This window comes from Mycetomoellerius zeteki, unplaced genomic scaffold, assembly GCF_001594055.1.
Source record: "Mycetomoellerius zeteki isolate Tzet28-1 unplaced genomic scaffold, Tzet1.0 scaffold174, whole genome shotgun sequence".
NCBI lineage: Eukaryota > Metazoa > Arthropoda > Insecta > Hymenoptera > Formicidae > Mycetomoellerius > Mycetomoellerius zeteki.
In genome coordinates this window covers 1,871,864-1,886,930 of record NW_017256696.1, presented here as the reverse complement: position 1 = coordinate 1,886,930, position 15,067 = coordinate 1,871,864, and the positions used below count along the sequence as shown (strand labels likewise).

The window sequence follows — 15,067 nt, the reverse complement described above, 5'->3', positions numbered from 1 at the left end:
TTTAAAAATATTCCTCTTTCTTTGATGACTTCTTGAACAGCCTACCGAACTGTAGCATAAGCCCATCAAATTTCACCACGCTCGCGCTAGATCGAAATTTTCAATTTATTTTCAATTCTTCTTCTTCCTTTTCTTTCCTTTTTTAAAACGTTGCTCTCTTCTTGCCGTGAATATTACGTATATATAAAACAATTACTTCAATTTGTCTAACGTTAAAAAAAAAGAAAATGAATTCTCAAACAATAACAAGGTATACCACGTGCTGCTAAGAATCACATAAATGCTCGGCGTTTGCCGGTCGTCATCCGTGTCTCGATATTACGATCATCTTCTTCCGACATTGCGAGAAACCGTGAACGTATTCTCCAGAGCCTTAGTCTGTCAGAACAATATCGGTCTCGTATCCGCAGTTTGTGTCATCGGTCGTGTTTCAAAGCATGGTTTAATACCGGTGTCATTTCGCCGAGTACAATTTCCAACGTCATTGGTATGCGAGAAAGGACCTTGTATCGAACATCGCATTTCCATCTATTCACGAATAAGCATAATAATTCTAACTAATAATTCTGTACGGATTTGATATCTAAATAAACTCAACGAAATGGTACCGATTGTTAACCATTGTTTTGAAGACGTGTCGCAAAAGATGCGGTTCACAATGTCTCCAAAAACCTTTTCTGTTTGGTACAATCGTAAGGAGAGCGGTCTTTCCATTTGTAAAAATGAATTTATATATACATGTTACACCGAATTGATAGCGATTATTCGTAAACTTGTCATAAGTAAATAGAAGTTTTATAATTTCCAGCGGAATAGATTTTTTTTCTAAGCTAAATTTAATTATTGTCAATTATAAGCAATTTGTCTCATATCATTAAAATATTTATATATACGAGAGAGTTTATAAAATCGTTTAAATATCGCGATATGTTCTCTCAATATATGGTCGCTTGTTAATCGATTCCGTGGAATTCGTTGCATGAGAAAAGCGATTTTTCGTATTGACGCGATTGAGTGCAAACCTGACGAGCAATGGGTCATCGTGAGTAGACATTCTGCATCGCATTTGGCAGATTTACTCGACATGTTCGACTACAATTAATAGGAAATTTACTCGACAGTTTCGCATTGACTGTGACTGGATTTCCATCGACACTTCATCACATGTGAATAGTCGCGGCTGTATAACGGGCTTCGCCTCTTCGCCAGCTCCATTGGCTCGGACGATACTGAAAGGTCAATTCCGTGATAGATGAGATCAGTAAACGCAAAATTAACATATCTGGTATTAAGAAACCAATAAAATCGATAGGCGAAAAATCCATATTTAATAGTCAATTGAAACGAAAAATATGTAATTATCAATATTTCAATGATTTATAATTAGATAATTAATATTTAATTTTTAATAGGTAACAATAAAAATCAATAAGAGGCAATAAATAATATTTTAATTAATAATATAAATGCAAACGATGATAGTGGAAAAGAACAAAAAGGAAAGAGAAATATTGATAATTACTCATTTACATAATGCTATAATTTAATGTTATAATTCAAAGAGACTCTTCTTACCCTTATTAGCATTTGTCCCGATGCGCTGTGAGGGTTACGATAAGCATATACACCCCAACCCGCGAGACCTACCACTAAAGTGATAACTGTGAGAATGCCGATTATCCCTGAAACGCCCATATTCACCTTGTTCGAATCTAAAAAATAAACGGAATAAATTGCTTAATATGACAAATCTGATTATCTTGAATTTTAACAGAAAAGAGAGATTATTAGAGCAAATAATACAAGATTCGTTTGTTTCGATTCTGTGAATCGATTATTTCGATTAACGATTAAATGTACTTCGAGCTAAAGTATCGCGGAAATTATGCGAATTAATTTCAGCTGGTTTTAAGACTGTATTAACAAATTGCATTTTTTGTATAAAATTTGAAACTATCTTGTATCACGTACGGATCTACATATATATATATAAAAGTTTGTCAAATTCAATTAATGACTCAATACCACCAAAAACGATAAACAAAAGTACTTACTAGGACTTTCCAAAGTATTGCCAGACCATGTTGAGTGTTTTTCTATGCCCATTTCATTGGTGGTGATCGGCTCCTCTGGATGCACATGACCATCGTGGTCATATTGGTCACCTTTGTAGGTTGTAATTTGCGCTGGACAATTGTTTACCTCCTTGATGTTATGGACGTCGCAACCCTTTGATAACCACTCCTGTCGCTGTCGGGACGTGCCGGTGCTGCATTTGTTCAGCTCCGAACACCACTTACAATCGAAGTCTGGCACCTTTGTCAGGCAATCCACGCAGTTGTCGGAATTGAGGCATGTAGGCAATGCTTTCAGGTAAATGACCGTGCAGTTCATTATATCCTGCCGATTGAAGTTGACACGGTGGTACTCGTAAATGGTTTTCCGGCGTACGACTGCAAAGCGAGTTTTCGAATAGAATTTTCGGGGTGTATCTTTAGATATATTTAATTTGTTAAAACAATAAACATATTTCGCGGTATGTCTATTTAAATCACCATTTCAAAAATTTATATCTGGATTTTAATGTAAATTCGAAGATACTCTTCGATATCTATAAATTAAATAATTAATAAATAGAAATAACATCTTGTGCGCGATAATTCACATCTCACATTGTAAATTTCTGACTTTTATCACGGAAGTGATAGACCATGCAAGTTTATTATCATAGAAAATCGCAAGAGATACGCTACTTTATACAGAATTTCTGATCACTTCTATGATGTCAAGTTAGACTGATTATGAGTTCATAATTAACACTATTCTCTGTCCACATAGAAGTTTTTCTACATCCGATGATCAATAATGATAAGATATTATTCCATGATGCAATCATATATCCAACAAATAAACGAGCAAATTAGATAATAAGCAAGAGAATACTTACAGAACACAGTTCGATCCATGATGTAGGCATCACTGAGGCCCACTTTGACGGGATGCATTGTGTCTGCGATTTTTTCAACCAGGACCGGTATCACCGAGTAGACGAACACGATGTCTCCGTTTTGATGCAAGGTCACTTGGAAAGTGAACGCGCCGGCTTTTGGCCTGTCCTGTAGCACAACCTTCTCCCATTCCACCGTAAACGCCGTACCTGTCGTACAAATCAAAAAGAGGATTTAACAATCGCGTTGAGATCCATGCACGACTCCGGCTACATTTTGTGCCACGTTTCTTTGCCACTGGTTGTTTGATGAGGCGTGTAATTACGATCGGCAAATCGTTGCGTCGATTTATCCTTCTCTCACCCTCCACCTCCCGTAAAGATTGCTGATCGCAGAAACTACTGACGCGAATGCTTTGCGACACGATCAATCCGGCGAGGAGAAAGGATTTAGAAAATCAGCTCGGAAGGATTTGAGAAGGCTATCAAACGTTTTGAAAAGCATGCGAAATTATGAGAGAACTCACTGATCGTAATAGGATTTCTTTAAATTTTTGAACACGGATTATTTGAAATATACTAGTCACGGTAAACACGCGAAGAATCTCTTAAATGGTTCGACCGTAATGGGCACTGATTGGCAACGATTGACTTTCGTTCGGAGGAAAACGTAAGAACGAACGTTCTTCAGATGGCATGAAAATGCCATCCATTCGAGATTCCGATGACTCACCATTGTCAGCGTACTTGACGTAGCTGGCGTTCGACAGGCGGGTATCGAAATTTGCCATGAGCGGTGCAATGTACTGGGTAGCGGCCAGCCAACTGTGTACGTAGTCGCCGGTGTATAGAAAACCTCCCGTAGCGATAGTAATATTGCGCACATTATAGCCGTAGAATGGGAAATCAAACTTCAGCTTAACGGTCTGCAACAGCATAGAAATCATAGTTCAATTCTTATCCAGACTTATAAGGATTTAATGATTAACTGTTCTCGTGTTTCTTACATATAAGTTCACGGAAAGAACGATTTTGCATTAGATAGATACATATAAAAAAATAATTGCATGAATCATCAAAATAATTGTGTAGGTAATTAAAAAATGATGAGCAACGCTGCAAAAAGTTTTAACATTCTAGTCTTCCACATAATTATTTTGATAGTTCAACAAAATTTGTTTTCAGATCTATATCTAGCTAAATTCTTAGATATTTCAACAAAACTGTTTTTTCCTTGTTTTATGTAATTTTTTGCTATAATAGGGATTGAATATTCTGAATGTGTGTGTATATATATATATATATATCTATATTTGTATCTATATGCTTTTTTCTTTGCTGTTATATAAAATCTAAAAGTATCAATATGTAGTATATTTTATATAACTTTCAATTTTTCACAAGAGAATCGCCATAATACAAAATAATGACAAGTGAGTCTCACCGCGGCGCGTCGATGGCTCTGACTAAGTAGATGATTGACCCTAAGATCCGGATGATTGTCCATGTCGACCCAGTATTTTTTGCAGATATCGGTGTCGACGATAAAAGTGCTGTTGTAATACTGATGGGAGTCGTACATCGTTTTAGTGATGTTGTTTTGTGTAAGCGTGGCGTTGGTCACATCGGAGAATTTGTTAAAGGAAATATCGCTGTCGTCGGATTTCATGACATCTTCTGTTGTGTCCTTCACCGCTGATGATTCTGGCTGCTGCTCCTTGCCGGTTATATTGCGATTTGCCAGAGTGCGATTTGTCCATATGTGTAGTGTCGCCTGCGAACAAGTTTCAAACGGATGCAATAATTGTTAAACAGTTGTGACGCGATTGGCAACTTCACGAGCGAATCTAAACATAAAAATGACTGAATAAATCCATTACTGACACCTACCGTGTCGGTTGCAGGATTTACTGTCTGCGACGTCTTCTTCTTTGAATCCGGCTTGGAGCTGGAAATAGGATCAGGTGGCCGAACAGTGGAGGTGGTGGTGGTGGCTTCGCTGATCGAATAAACTGTCGAATACGTTACGTCGGCGGATGCGTTGGTTGTGTTCGACGTCGGTTGTGTTGCTGGCGTTTGTTGCGGCTGTTGCTGTTGCTGTGGTTGCTGTTGCTGCTGCGGTTGCTGCTGCTTTGGTTGCTCCTGTTGCTGTTGTGGTTGCTGTTGCTGCTGCTGCTGCTGTGGTTGCGGCTGTGCTGATGGTTGATGCTTAGATATGTCTTTCTCAGTCGTCATCACCGATTTTTCAGGCGCCTCTCGACGTACTCTCTCTACATTCTTACCGTCGATCAGTCTGATATTCGAAATGTAATGATCGAACGACGACTTGCCATTCCACCCGGCATAACCATAGTAAGAGTCGTCTGAAATAGAGGAGAAAGCGTATTCTAGTTATGGCGTCGAAATCTTGAGTATTGAAGAGAAATATTTTCTAATGCTGGAATGCATGAACATTACTATTTTTATTTTAATCTTTCCTCGTCTTTCCGAAAAAGATTACAATGAAAAAAATTACATTAACAAATTTAATTTAAAATTTACAGAATAAATTCTAAATAATCTTAAGGATTTAGTAAAAGAATAAGTTCGGTGCCATCATGAAAGAAAATATTATAGATATTTTAGAATCGGTCTTTAATGGATTGAAGTAATTTATTTTATATGGGTCAAATTTTTAGAGATAATCTTTCTTTATTTAATAGTACAAACTTATAATCCATCCATATCTTAAGCGGAGAGAGATACGTTCTGTATATCAATCGCAAGCGAAAGAACTCGTCTCAATTTATCCTTGAGCTAGCATTGCAATTACGATACTACGACTGATTATTGAATGATGACTAGGATCAATCTATGACACGTACATATGACTGTGTTGCATTCGTGCATTGTCTCCAGTTCATACAGGCTCACCAAGAGTGATTCCCTTCGAGGGGATCGGGTGTCCATTTAACCGATGCGTCAACGTCAAGCCCATCACCGGTGTCCGAGATCAGTGCCATGAAACGCGGATTAACCTCGATTTCTACGTTCGCGATAGCCGCGGCGCGATTAATGGACAGTTCGGGGGCAAAAGTGGCACGAGACAAACTTTTCACAATTCGTTCACACTAAATTCGTTATCAGGATCTTTTGCTAGAACGAGCAATTTACTATCATGCGTGTATTTTTCAATCATGCTTTGTGTGCTTTTTCAGCATATTCCGCTTACTCTAGAGTTACAATTTATCGATAAAACGATATGAATCCCAAATTATCTTTTTATATAACACAAGTCATCATAACATCAAAATCACTTTAAAATGATTACCAAACATAATTTTTTAATCATTAAGATTCATTTTAATGTCATTTTGATATCGCAACTTGTTATTGCTATTTTATACAAAATTTTCTTTTCGAAAAATCAGAAAAATATGAAGAAATTTTATTTTATATTTTTATTTATTTTTTATAGAATTCTACCTTTCTGGTTGTATCGCTCATTACGATTAATTCACAGTTCAAAACATGTTTAAATGATTAAAATTATAAACAATTATTTTATTAGATAGATTATATTAATAAATATGACCATTGAATTCCACATCATAAAAGTGTTTAGAATCATCGGTGAAGAGGAACGGGAAGTTAGGCGGTACGATCGACCGGATAAAGCAATAATTGACGATCCGACAAATCGGAGCGAACGTGCAAGCTTGACGTCAATGTAAAAGCGTAAACCGAAACCAATCGACTCAACAGCTTACTATCTTGGAAAGCTTTTTCCCTCATCGTTACGAAATTATCTCTCTTTAATGATCCTAAACCCTCTGATATCCCATTTTACCCTCAGGAAATTTGAATTCCGTTCTATAATTCACCATCACACATGATTTACATTTCAAAATAATTTTTTATCCTAGATATTTTTTCCTAAAAAATTATCGAACGCATACAAAGAAAAACTATTATCTTAATGACTGAAGTTTACGTGAAACATCAGTTTGAATAACAATATTTGCTTGTTATCCACTAAATAAACAAAAATATAAAAATAAAATAATTGTCAACTCATAAAATAGCTCTGTTGAAAAACTGCAATCAAAGCGAGCTCAGAAAACTTTCACCAAACAGATCAATTCTCAGGTACGAACGAGTTTCATTAACTGCGCAGTGAATCGACTCGATTTCTTAGCAGTAGCGGCAAATTGTAAAATCGCTTCGCCGAATTGTGCAAATCGTAAATGCAAGTGAATCGGGCAACGTGTAAAGTTACGTCGAATTGTGGAAAGGTTTCCTCGAATCCAGATCGACACAAATGCGTTTCTTATCCACGCTAAGTCACGTTGCACATCGCGAATTTTCGCGTTTTCGCTCATATTACGTCATTGCGATTCGATGCGGTCGTGACAGACGCTATTCGCAAAGTAGCCGTAATCATTCTAATTGTATAATCGCTATCTCAGCTACATAATCCTATGAATCGTAATGTAAATTTATGAGACTCGTGCGACCGACTTACATCTTTCATAGAATTAATATTCATAACCCTGACCGTTTTAGAGTGATATCGATAATATAGATATGACATGCATGGACAGCGTGTAAAACTTTCGCGTGAATATAATATGCATGTAGAAAGGTACTCCCTGAACAAATTAAATTGAACAGAAGCGGAGAGCAAAGCAATCGAGCGCATAAAACGTTTACGTATTTGTGCCTCCCACGTTATTGCTTTAACTTCATTTGCTGCAATTATTGAGAGACTGCGGGTCACGAAGAGAATTGCGAGATACGCCGTCGAGTTACGACATGCGCCAGAAATATTTGTCTTATTCCATAACGTTTAATTTCGCTCGTTTCACGCGAATATGTTTTCCATTCTTTCGTTCGCGGTGCATTTTCATGCCGACGATATTCCGCGTAAAGACAAGACACGGCGTGTCAGACGCGCAGCCTTGGACGAAAACGTGCAGTGGTGAATATTAAAATTAAAATAGCACTATCGGTGAATGTCAATGCAGAGTTACATTACGTCGTGCATTTTAGCATAGCTGAAAGATAATTTCTTATATCGTAACGATAAGTAAGGAGAATATCTTTTATTTGCTATGTAAAATTCGATCGTAAAACTTGAAATCGAAACTTAATTGACATTAATTAGCTCGAGTGATAATACTCGTATAAGAAATACGACACGACGGCGACAATCGGCATGTTAATTATACACATCGTAGTGCAGTGTATTGTATATTTCGCACGATGTAAGCGTAATCAATATCTCATTAGATATCTGACGTGTGCGAGACGATAATTTTGTGTATGCTTATCCATTGCTCATTAAAACGCATGTCGGCTTCGCCAAGGTAACTCGAGAACGCCTCGGCGTCTCGATGCCTCCTCATGTACGTCCGACATATTTTTAGACGACGCAAGTAAAAGGATGATCCCACATTGCGATTCTTTTTACGCCTTAAATAAGCGAATAGATGACGTGTCCCTTGGAATTATTTAACGATGTAAATGAGAAGATCGAGATAAAATTAACAATGGATAAAAAAAGCAAGTAGGGAACCTGTAAACAAATATTTCTCCAAGAGGCTATTCTATAAAACCTCAGGAATCTATTCCTTTAATTAAAAGTGTTTTTTTAATTGGTTTGGCGCAAAATTGTGCGGCAGACACGTGCCAACGGTAACAATCATCATAAAATGATTAAAAAGATGACAATTACTTATATCGCTGGAAAATAATAATAATTTATCCACCGGTTTCTATCATCGCATTAACCTGATTATTTTAACTATCATATATACGTATTTATACGTGCCGTTACACTGACCTTATGAATCTCAAAGACACTTCTTTATCACATTTCTCAATGAAAAAGAAAAAAATTAATTATAGGCGATTAAAAGCAAAATAAAAAGCTTGGCTGTCAAAATTTATTTGTGTGATATCACATACACAACTGTAGTGAAGAATTTTAAGCAGCTTTAGAGAATTCCTAGCTTAGGAAGGATTAATAGTTTGAGAAATAAACATAAATATCGTACGCGCTCAAAACGATGGACATCTTTTTCCCACGATGATGCTTGACGATTCTGTAATGAATTGCAGATTGAACGAATAATTGAACTGAATATGGAATATGGCTTTCATTAGATCAAACAGACGCGCGCGTAACAAAAATAGTCCTTCTCTCCAAAGAGTTCGTTCACAATTTCGCGGACAAGCATGTATTTATGTCCACGTTCTAAATCTTTTTAAGGAGATTCGACGACGAGGCCTTGGATTTATTCACGATGATTAATCGATTTTAACGCAACAAGGAGTAAGTCATCCGATATTTACGAAGCTTATTAATTTTAATTTTAAAGGAATTTTAGAGGAATTCTTCTAAATATTTAATTCTGTGCAAAAAAAGCATTAATAATGATTTATATTAAAATTTTCTCATTTAATATGTTCTTTTTAAGTTTCTGCATGTATATAAATAATCGAACATTAATGGAGCTAGGATATCGCGATATTGTGATATAAAAACCCTGCCGACTTATCTTATTTGCAATGATCATTTCTCATGGCACACTTTGTTTACTGAGCCAGTAATAGGATGTGCGTGAAAGGTTTTTCATGTACGTTCAATAATAGGGCGTGCCATTAATCCCATTACGATCATACCTTTTCCGCTTCCTTTCACATTTTACTGCGATCCGCGATATCAGGACGGAAACGACGCGACAATCAATGCCAATGTTACGCACGCTGCCATGAAGCCACCCACATCCGAAGACATCATTCCTTTCTTCCTTCCTTTCCGAGCGAAATATATGGAACGTCAACTAAATTCGCGATTGAACAGCAGAAAAAAATTAGATTGAGGAGGGAAAGGAACAAGAGGATTATGAAACTCTTGAATTAATACACAAATGTCGATGACGAAATGTCTTTATAATATCTATATCAAAACAGCATTTTCATCGATGACTCCATCGATGATTCTATCCATGATTGCGTCATGTGATAATTCGCTGCAGAAAAAACTGCGGTTCAGATAATGAGAAGCACCGCGAGAGATGAAAGCGTGCGCGAGTAGCACATTTCCTAATCTTTCCGGCCACACTTCCGGTGTAAATATATCAAAGAGATTGATAAATAAGGCAAATCACACTGTAAATGTTGATGAGACATTATATATAATAATATATTTTAGGCTCGAAAAAATTTTAGAGTGAAATTAATTCTGAAGAATGAAATCTCACTTTTAAAGATTGAAAATTGAGCCATTCTTTTTCTAGTTCAATTTTCACTCTTTAGAGTGAAATTCCATTCCAAAGAATTTAGTGAATAGGCAATCTATATACACGAAAAGAACGATTTTGAAGTATCTAAAAAAACTAAATATAGAATTGAAAATAATTTTGTTGGACCACAAAATAATTACGTTATTATTTCAAGCATTATGAGTAATACTCTGTAAAAAGTTTTAATATTCTAACAATCGGCTGGAGAGTCTTACATAATTATTTTGATTCAACAAAATTATTTTCAGATCCACATCTAACTAAATTTTTAAATATTTCAACAAATCTGTCCTTTCAGTGGCTATATATATTCAATATTAATTTTCAATATTTCTCTGAATTTTACCTACTGTGACATGCATGTTAATATCCGAAATATATTATTATACACTTTATATAACATTTTATGTCAAATATCTACCTAGATAAATAAAACAAGACATGATACACCTCCGCTGTGGAACAATTCATCAAAGTGATAAAACTGGAGATACAATTCTTGCAGATAATGAACAACCTATCTCCGCAAACTATATCCGAGATAAATTACAATCAATCACGCCAGCAGGGTGTACATAGATCCACTGACAAGATAACAGACGGGAATAATACTGAAGCGATTCGTGGCTCTTAATGATCTGATACACTAATTATATCTAGCTATGACTGTTAGTTTGTCTATAAATGCACTGTTTAGTCTCACGATGTTTAGTTTTTCCTAATTTTATATCTCTTCAGAGCTCTATCGTTTATTCTTTATTACCCTGATAAAATTATTTAAATTTCTCATGATTTACATTATTATATCATAGGAGGAATTTTATTATTGTAGATAAATGTTCAAGGCTAAAATAAGCGTAATACTATACATACAATCAGAAAATATCAATGATGCATTTTTAAATTATATCAGAATAATTTTTCAACTTAGCGAGATCAGCAGTTATAAAAATTCAATAATATTTTCTATTTAATAATATTTAATACAACTTAAAATGTATATAACGATATCTAATTTAATATAATCCTATATCTATATAAGATTAGCCTAGCTAGTCGCTTTCGTGCAGTGAACCCAAAATAGTGCTTGATGCAATTTAACTCGAGAAAAGTTGTCCTAGATAAGGCATCCATTTTTGTGGTAGAAAGTCAAATGAACGGAATGCAGACGAAACTGCAGCTATGCAAATATTCCGTGGTACGTGCATCTGTGGGTGCTCGCTCAAGATAACGCGCCTCTTTTTGTCTTTCTTTTTCCTTTCTTCAGCAAACAAGCAAATGCAAGTTGACTTTAAAACCTGATAGCTGATAACGAGTCAAGTGGCTGAAAAGGTTTCGAGAGAACGCTGTTACGCTGAAGAGGGCGCGAATTGCGACGCCCAGAGTAATTCAGCTCAAATTTGTGAAATTAAAATAGAAAAATCGAAAGAATAATTCAATGGGAATATTTTGAAAATGAAAACTTCAGAAACATCGAAGAAAGATTTGTATTTTTCCGCGATCTTTATAGAAATAAAATTAAAATTAAAAGATTCACGTACGAGTACCAAAAATATTTTAGAAAATTTTGGAACAAATTAAAAAAAATAATGTTTGTGTTGTAACATGAAAATAGTCTAGCGTTATTAGAATTGTTTCTCAATTACGTTATTTTGTAAATATTTAAAGTACGAGAATGGAAAATAATCAATGATTTTGACCTTGTTTATCTTATCGATCGCTGAAGAATAACATACATCTATATTCCGCTATCGAAGATAACGCGATTCTATTTATTAAAATTGTTAGTCATTCTATTAGCTGAAAGTAGCTAATCTATAAGAATGATAAGAGCCCCTATTACTATACAAACCAATGTCCTGAATATTCTAACAGGCAGAAGGATATTGGAAGACGGTACAAAGATAAAGCGAGTACCAGTCGGTCGCAAAATGCGTCATCTGCCGCCATTTGCTTTCGCCAATGCCAAATACGAGCGAGCCCGCATACATTATGATGATCACGAAGACGGTGTTAACACGTAGAAGACGAGGCATATCAACGACTCGATTGAGAAACCCAAACGAGACGTCCGACTTCCAGACATCGTCTTTAACGAGCAGAAAATACTTGCTGCAGGAGCAAAAAGCACTCCTGCATCCGAGAATAACTTTATCGTGAATTTATACTCCTCTTACTTTTATCGAACATCTAATTACACTCTCATATCACGCTGTTATCGAGAAACAATATTAATAATAAATAAGTTGTTATTCTCTCATATTATTAGTGCGGTGTAATTTTTATTATGCTCAATTAATATCATTTTCGGTTTCGTGAATTGTACAGAATACTCGGACAAAATACTCCAAAAATATTGGATAATAATATCAAGATTTTGATTATATTCATAAATTCCAAATCAAGTATTGATAAATTATATCTTGATACAATTTTTTGTATCTTGTAAATATCCGTTTTTGTTATTAAGCGTTAGTATTAAATCACGAAAAATTTAAAGCAAATACAAGAGAGATTCCAATTTCTTTCTTTTTAAAGTTTGCCACTCAACAAATTTTCTTGGTGAAACGTACGAACATCCATCCTCCCGTTCAAATTGCAGAATACAGTCAAAGAAACCAGTTTTTAAAACGTGACTCATGAATGTCTCCCGTATCATAGGAGAAACCCCATAAAAATAGCTCAGCCAGAACCCGTTCTGGCATCGACGATTCGCAACGCGAGAAAATGCACGGGTTATTTTAAGTTACGTCGCAGTTTCTAGACGCAAGTAGCAAATAAGAATATACAGGGTGTCCTAGATTCCATATAACTAACGGCCAGTTCGACCGATTTGGAATTGAATTCTTACGTCATCAAAATAACGGAAACCAAATTATGGTTTCGAATTATTGAATGTAAACACTCAATATTCAAATCTAATATCGTTAATTCTATCAGACAAAGGAAATCGATATACGACGAAAATATTAAGTCGTTGCAGAAAATCATACTTATCACATAAATAAAGTTGAAAATAAAGTTTTAATATGTAATAATTAGAGCAAGATTGTCATCACTAATTTCAATATACTTCTTCTTTTATCCAAAGAAAAACTTTTGAACTCTTTTTCGAAAAATTTCGGTTTCATATTATATTCAGTTTTTTCTTTTTAATTATTTCAATTTTAATTTGATATAACATTTTAATTTAATATAACATTTAATTTTAATTTAATTTAATTTAATTTTAACTTAACATGAAATATAATTTAAAAAATATTTAAAAGAAATTACTATTACATTAATTTAATATCTTGATCCTTAATTAATCTAACTCTTGTCAAACAATTTAAGATAATTTCATTTGTTGTACATAAAACGTTATACTTAATTATCAACGTTATACTTAATCATATTTTTTATTTCAAAATTTGTATGATTCATCACGTGCTTATGATGAAAATATACATAAATGGTTTCGTAAAGACAAATATATCCGCAACACGTAATCGCCATAACGGCAACTATGTTATTTTTACGTTGGCTATGTTATGTTGGTGATATGAATAAGACACCGAAGAAGTTGCATAAACGCTATCATCCGGAAGTGACATGATAGACTCTAACATATCCTGCCTATATTAACATACATTCTCTCTCTCTCTCTCTCTCTCTCTTTATTCCTGCTTGTTATACTTATTAATTAATTTTCTCTCGATTATCTTCAATCTTTTTACAACAAAAATTAATTCTATTATAATAATACATTCTTTATTAATTAAAAATTTCTAATGAAATATAATATTCAGTGATCTACATAAAGTGTTATAACTGTTTTCTCGGAAATTTTTATAGATAACAATAACATCATTTTGTGATGTTTTAAATAGTTTTATATTCTGCATTAAATAATTTAATGTTCTGTTGCAATTATTTTACGAAATTACGGAATAAATAATGTTACTGCCGGAAGACTCTTTCGTTTTCTAAGTGAAACATAAATTTTCATTCCCTCTTCTTTCCTTATCTTTCAATATCTCGTTATAATACCGCAGCTTCCGCCACTATAATTAAATCATATCCGTTTCTCGCATCGTATCAACAAGAGGGATCGTTAAACCATATATACAACGTAACAGTATCACCGTGAGATATTACCATTCCCATTTCCTTTTTTCCTGCCTCCTTTTAGAATCTCCAGTAAATTCTATGCAATTTAACGCTCTGCATTGAATGACGATCGAGGAAAGATCTCATCTCAGTTCCGAGTATCATCAACAATATTGTCGAGGAAAGAAAAACGTTCGACGTAGCGAATATCTTTTACATCGCATTTTTAGTTCGTGTTTTTTATTGATATAACTACTTGCAAAGTAGTTATACCAAGTGTCTTCGAAATTTATATATCAATAGTATTTCATAAAAAAAACGCTTTTCAAATTTTCTAAATTAAATATTCAGATATATTTTTATTCTTAATAGAAAAAATATTAGCAATGAATAAAAACACGACAATAACCCACAAACCTTCTAATATCTTTGAAGATAAAAGCCTAAGATAAACCCTTAAAAGCCTAAAAAGTATTAGTAGAAAACATTTGGAATTGATTGTTTTCTGAACCATGGATCATACGAAAGTCATATAGTTTCTTATTTATATGATGTAGAACAAAGGTTTACAATGGCAGAAATATAACAGTTTAATGATACGTGAGAAATTCTCACAATCGCCCGTCCACGCTTCACTGCATACGTAAAAGCGATACCGGGGATATTTCTTCTTGCCTTGCGTGATGCTTTGCCATCCATCGATAGCCACGGACCGGTAATCTTGAAACCATCAGCGAAT

General features: G+C 34.6%; 1 protein-coding gene across 1 annotated transcript in view; it reads right to left on the bottom strand.

Moving 5' to 3' along the window:
• Positions 1 to 869: 869 nt before the first annotated feature.
• The window catches only part of l(1)G0289 (plexin domain containing lethal (1) G0289), a 32,440-nt gene continuing 18,242 nt past the window's right edge, over positions 870 to 15,067 (bottom strand). Inside the window, exons 2-8 of the mRNA XM_018446191.1 lie at positions 4,838 to 5,310; positions 4,392 to 4,721; positions 3,681 to 3,873; positions 2,948 to 3,157; positions 2,055 to 2,453; positions 1,576 to 1,712; positions 870 to 1,229 (exon numbers count right to left, since the gene is read on the bottom strand). Of these exons, the coding sequence (XP_018301693.1) occupies positions 1,161 to 1,229; positions 1,576 to 1,712; positions 2,055 to 2,453; positions 2,948 to 3,157; positions 3,681 to 3,873; positions 4,392 to 4,721; positions 4,838 to 5,310 (1,811 nt within the window). The 3' untranslated portion in view covers positions 870 to 1,160. The remainder of the gene's footprint in view (positions 1,230 to 1,575; positions 1,713 to 2,054; positions 2,454 to 2,947; positions 3,158 to 3,680; positions 3,874 to 4,391; positions 4,722 to 4,837; positions 5,311 to 15,067) is intronic.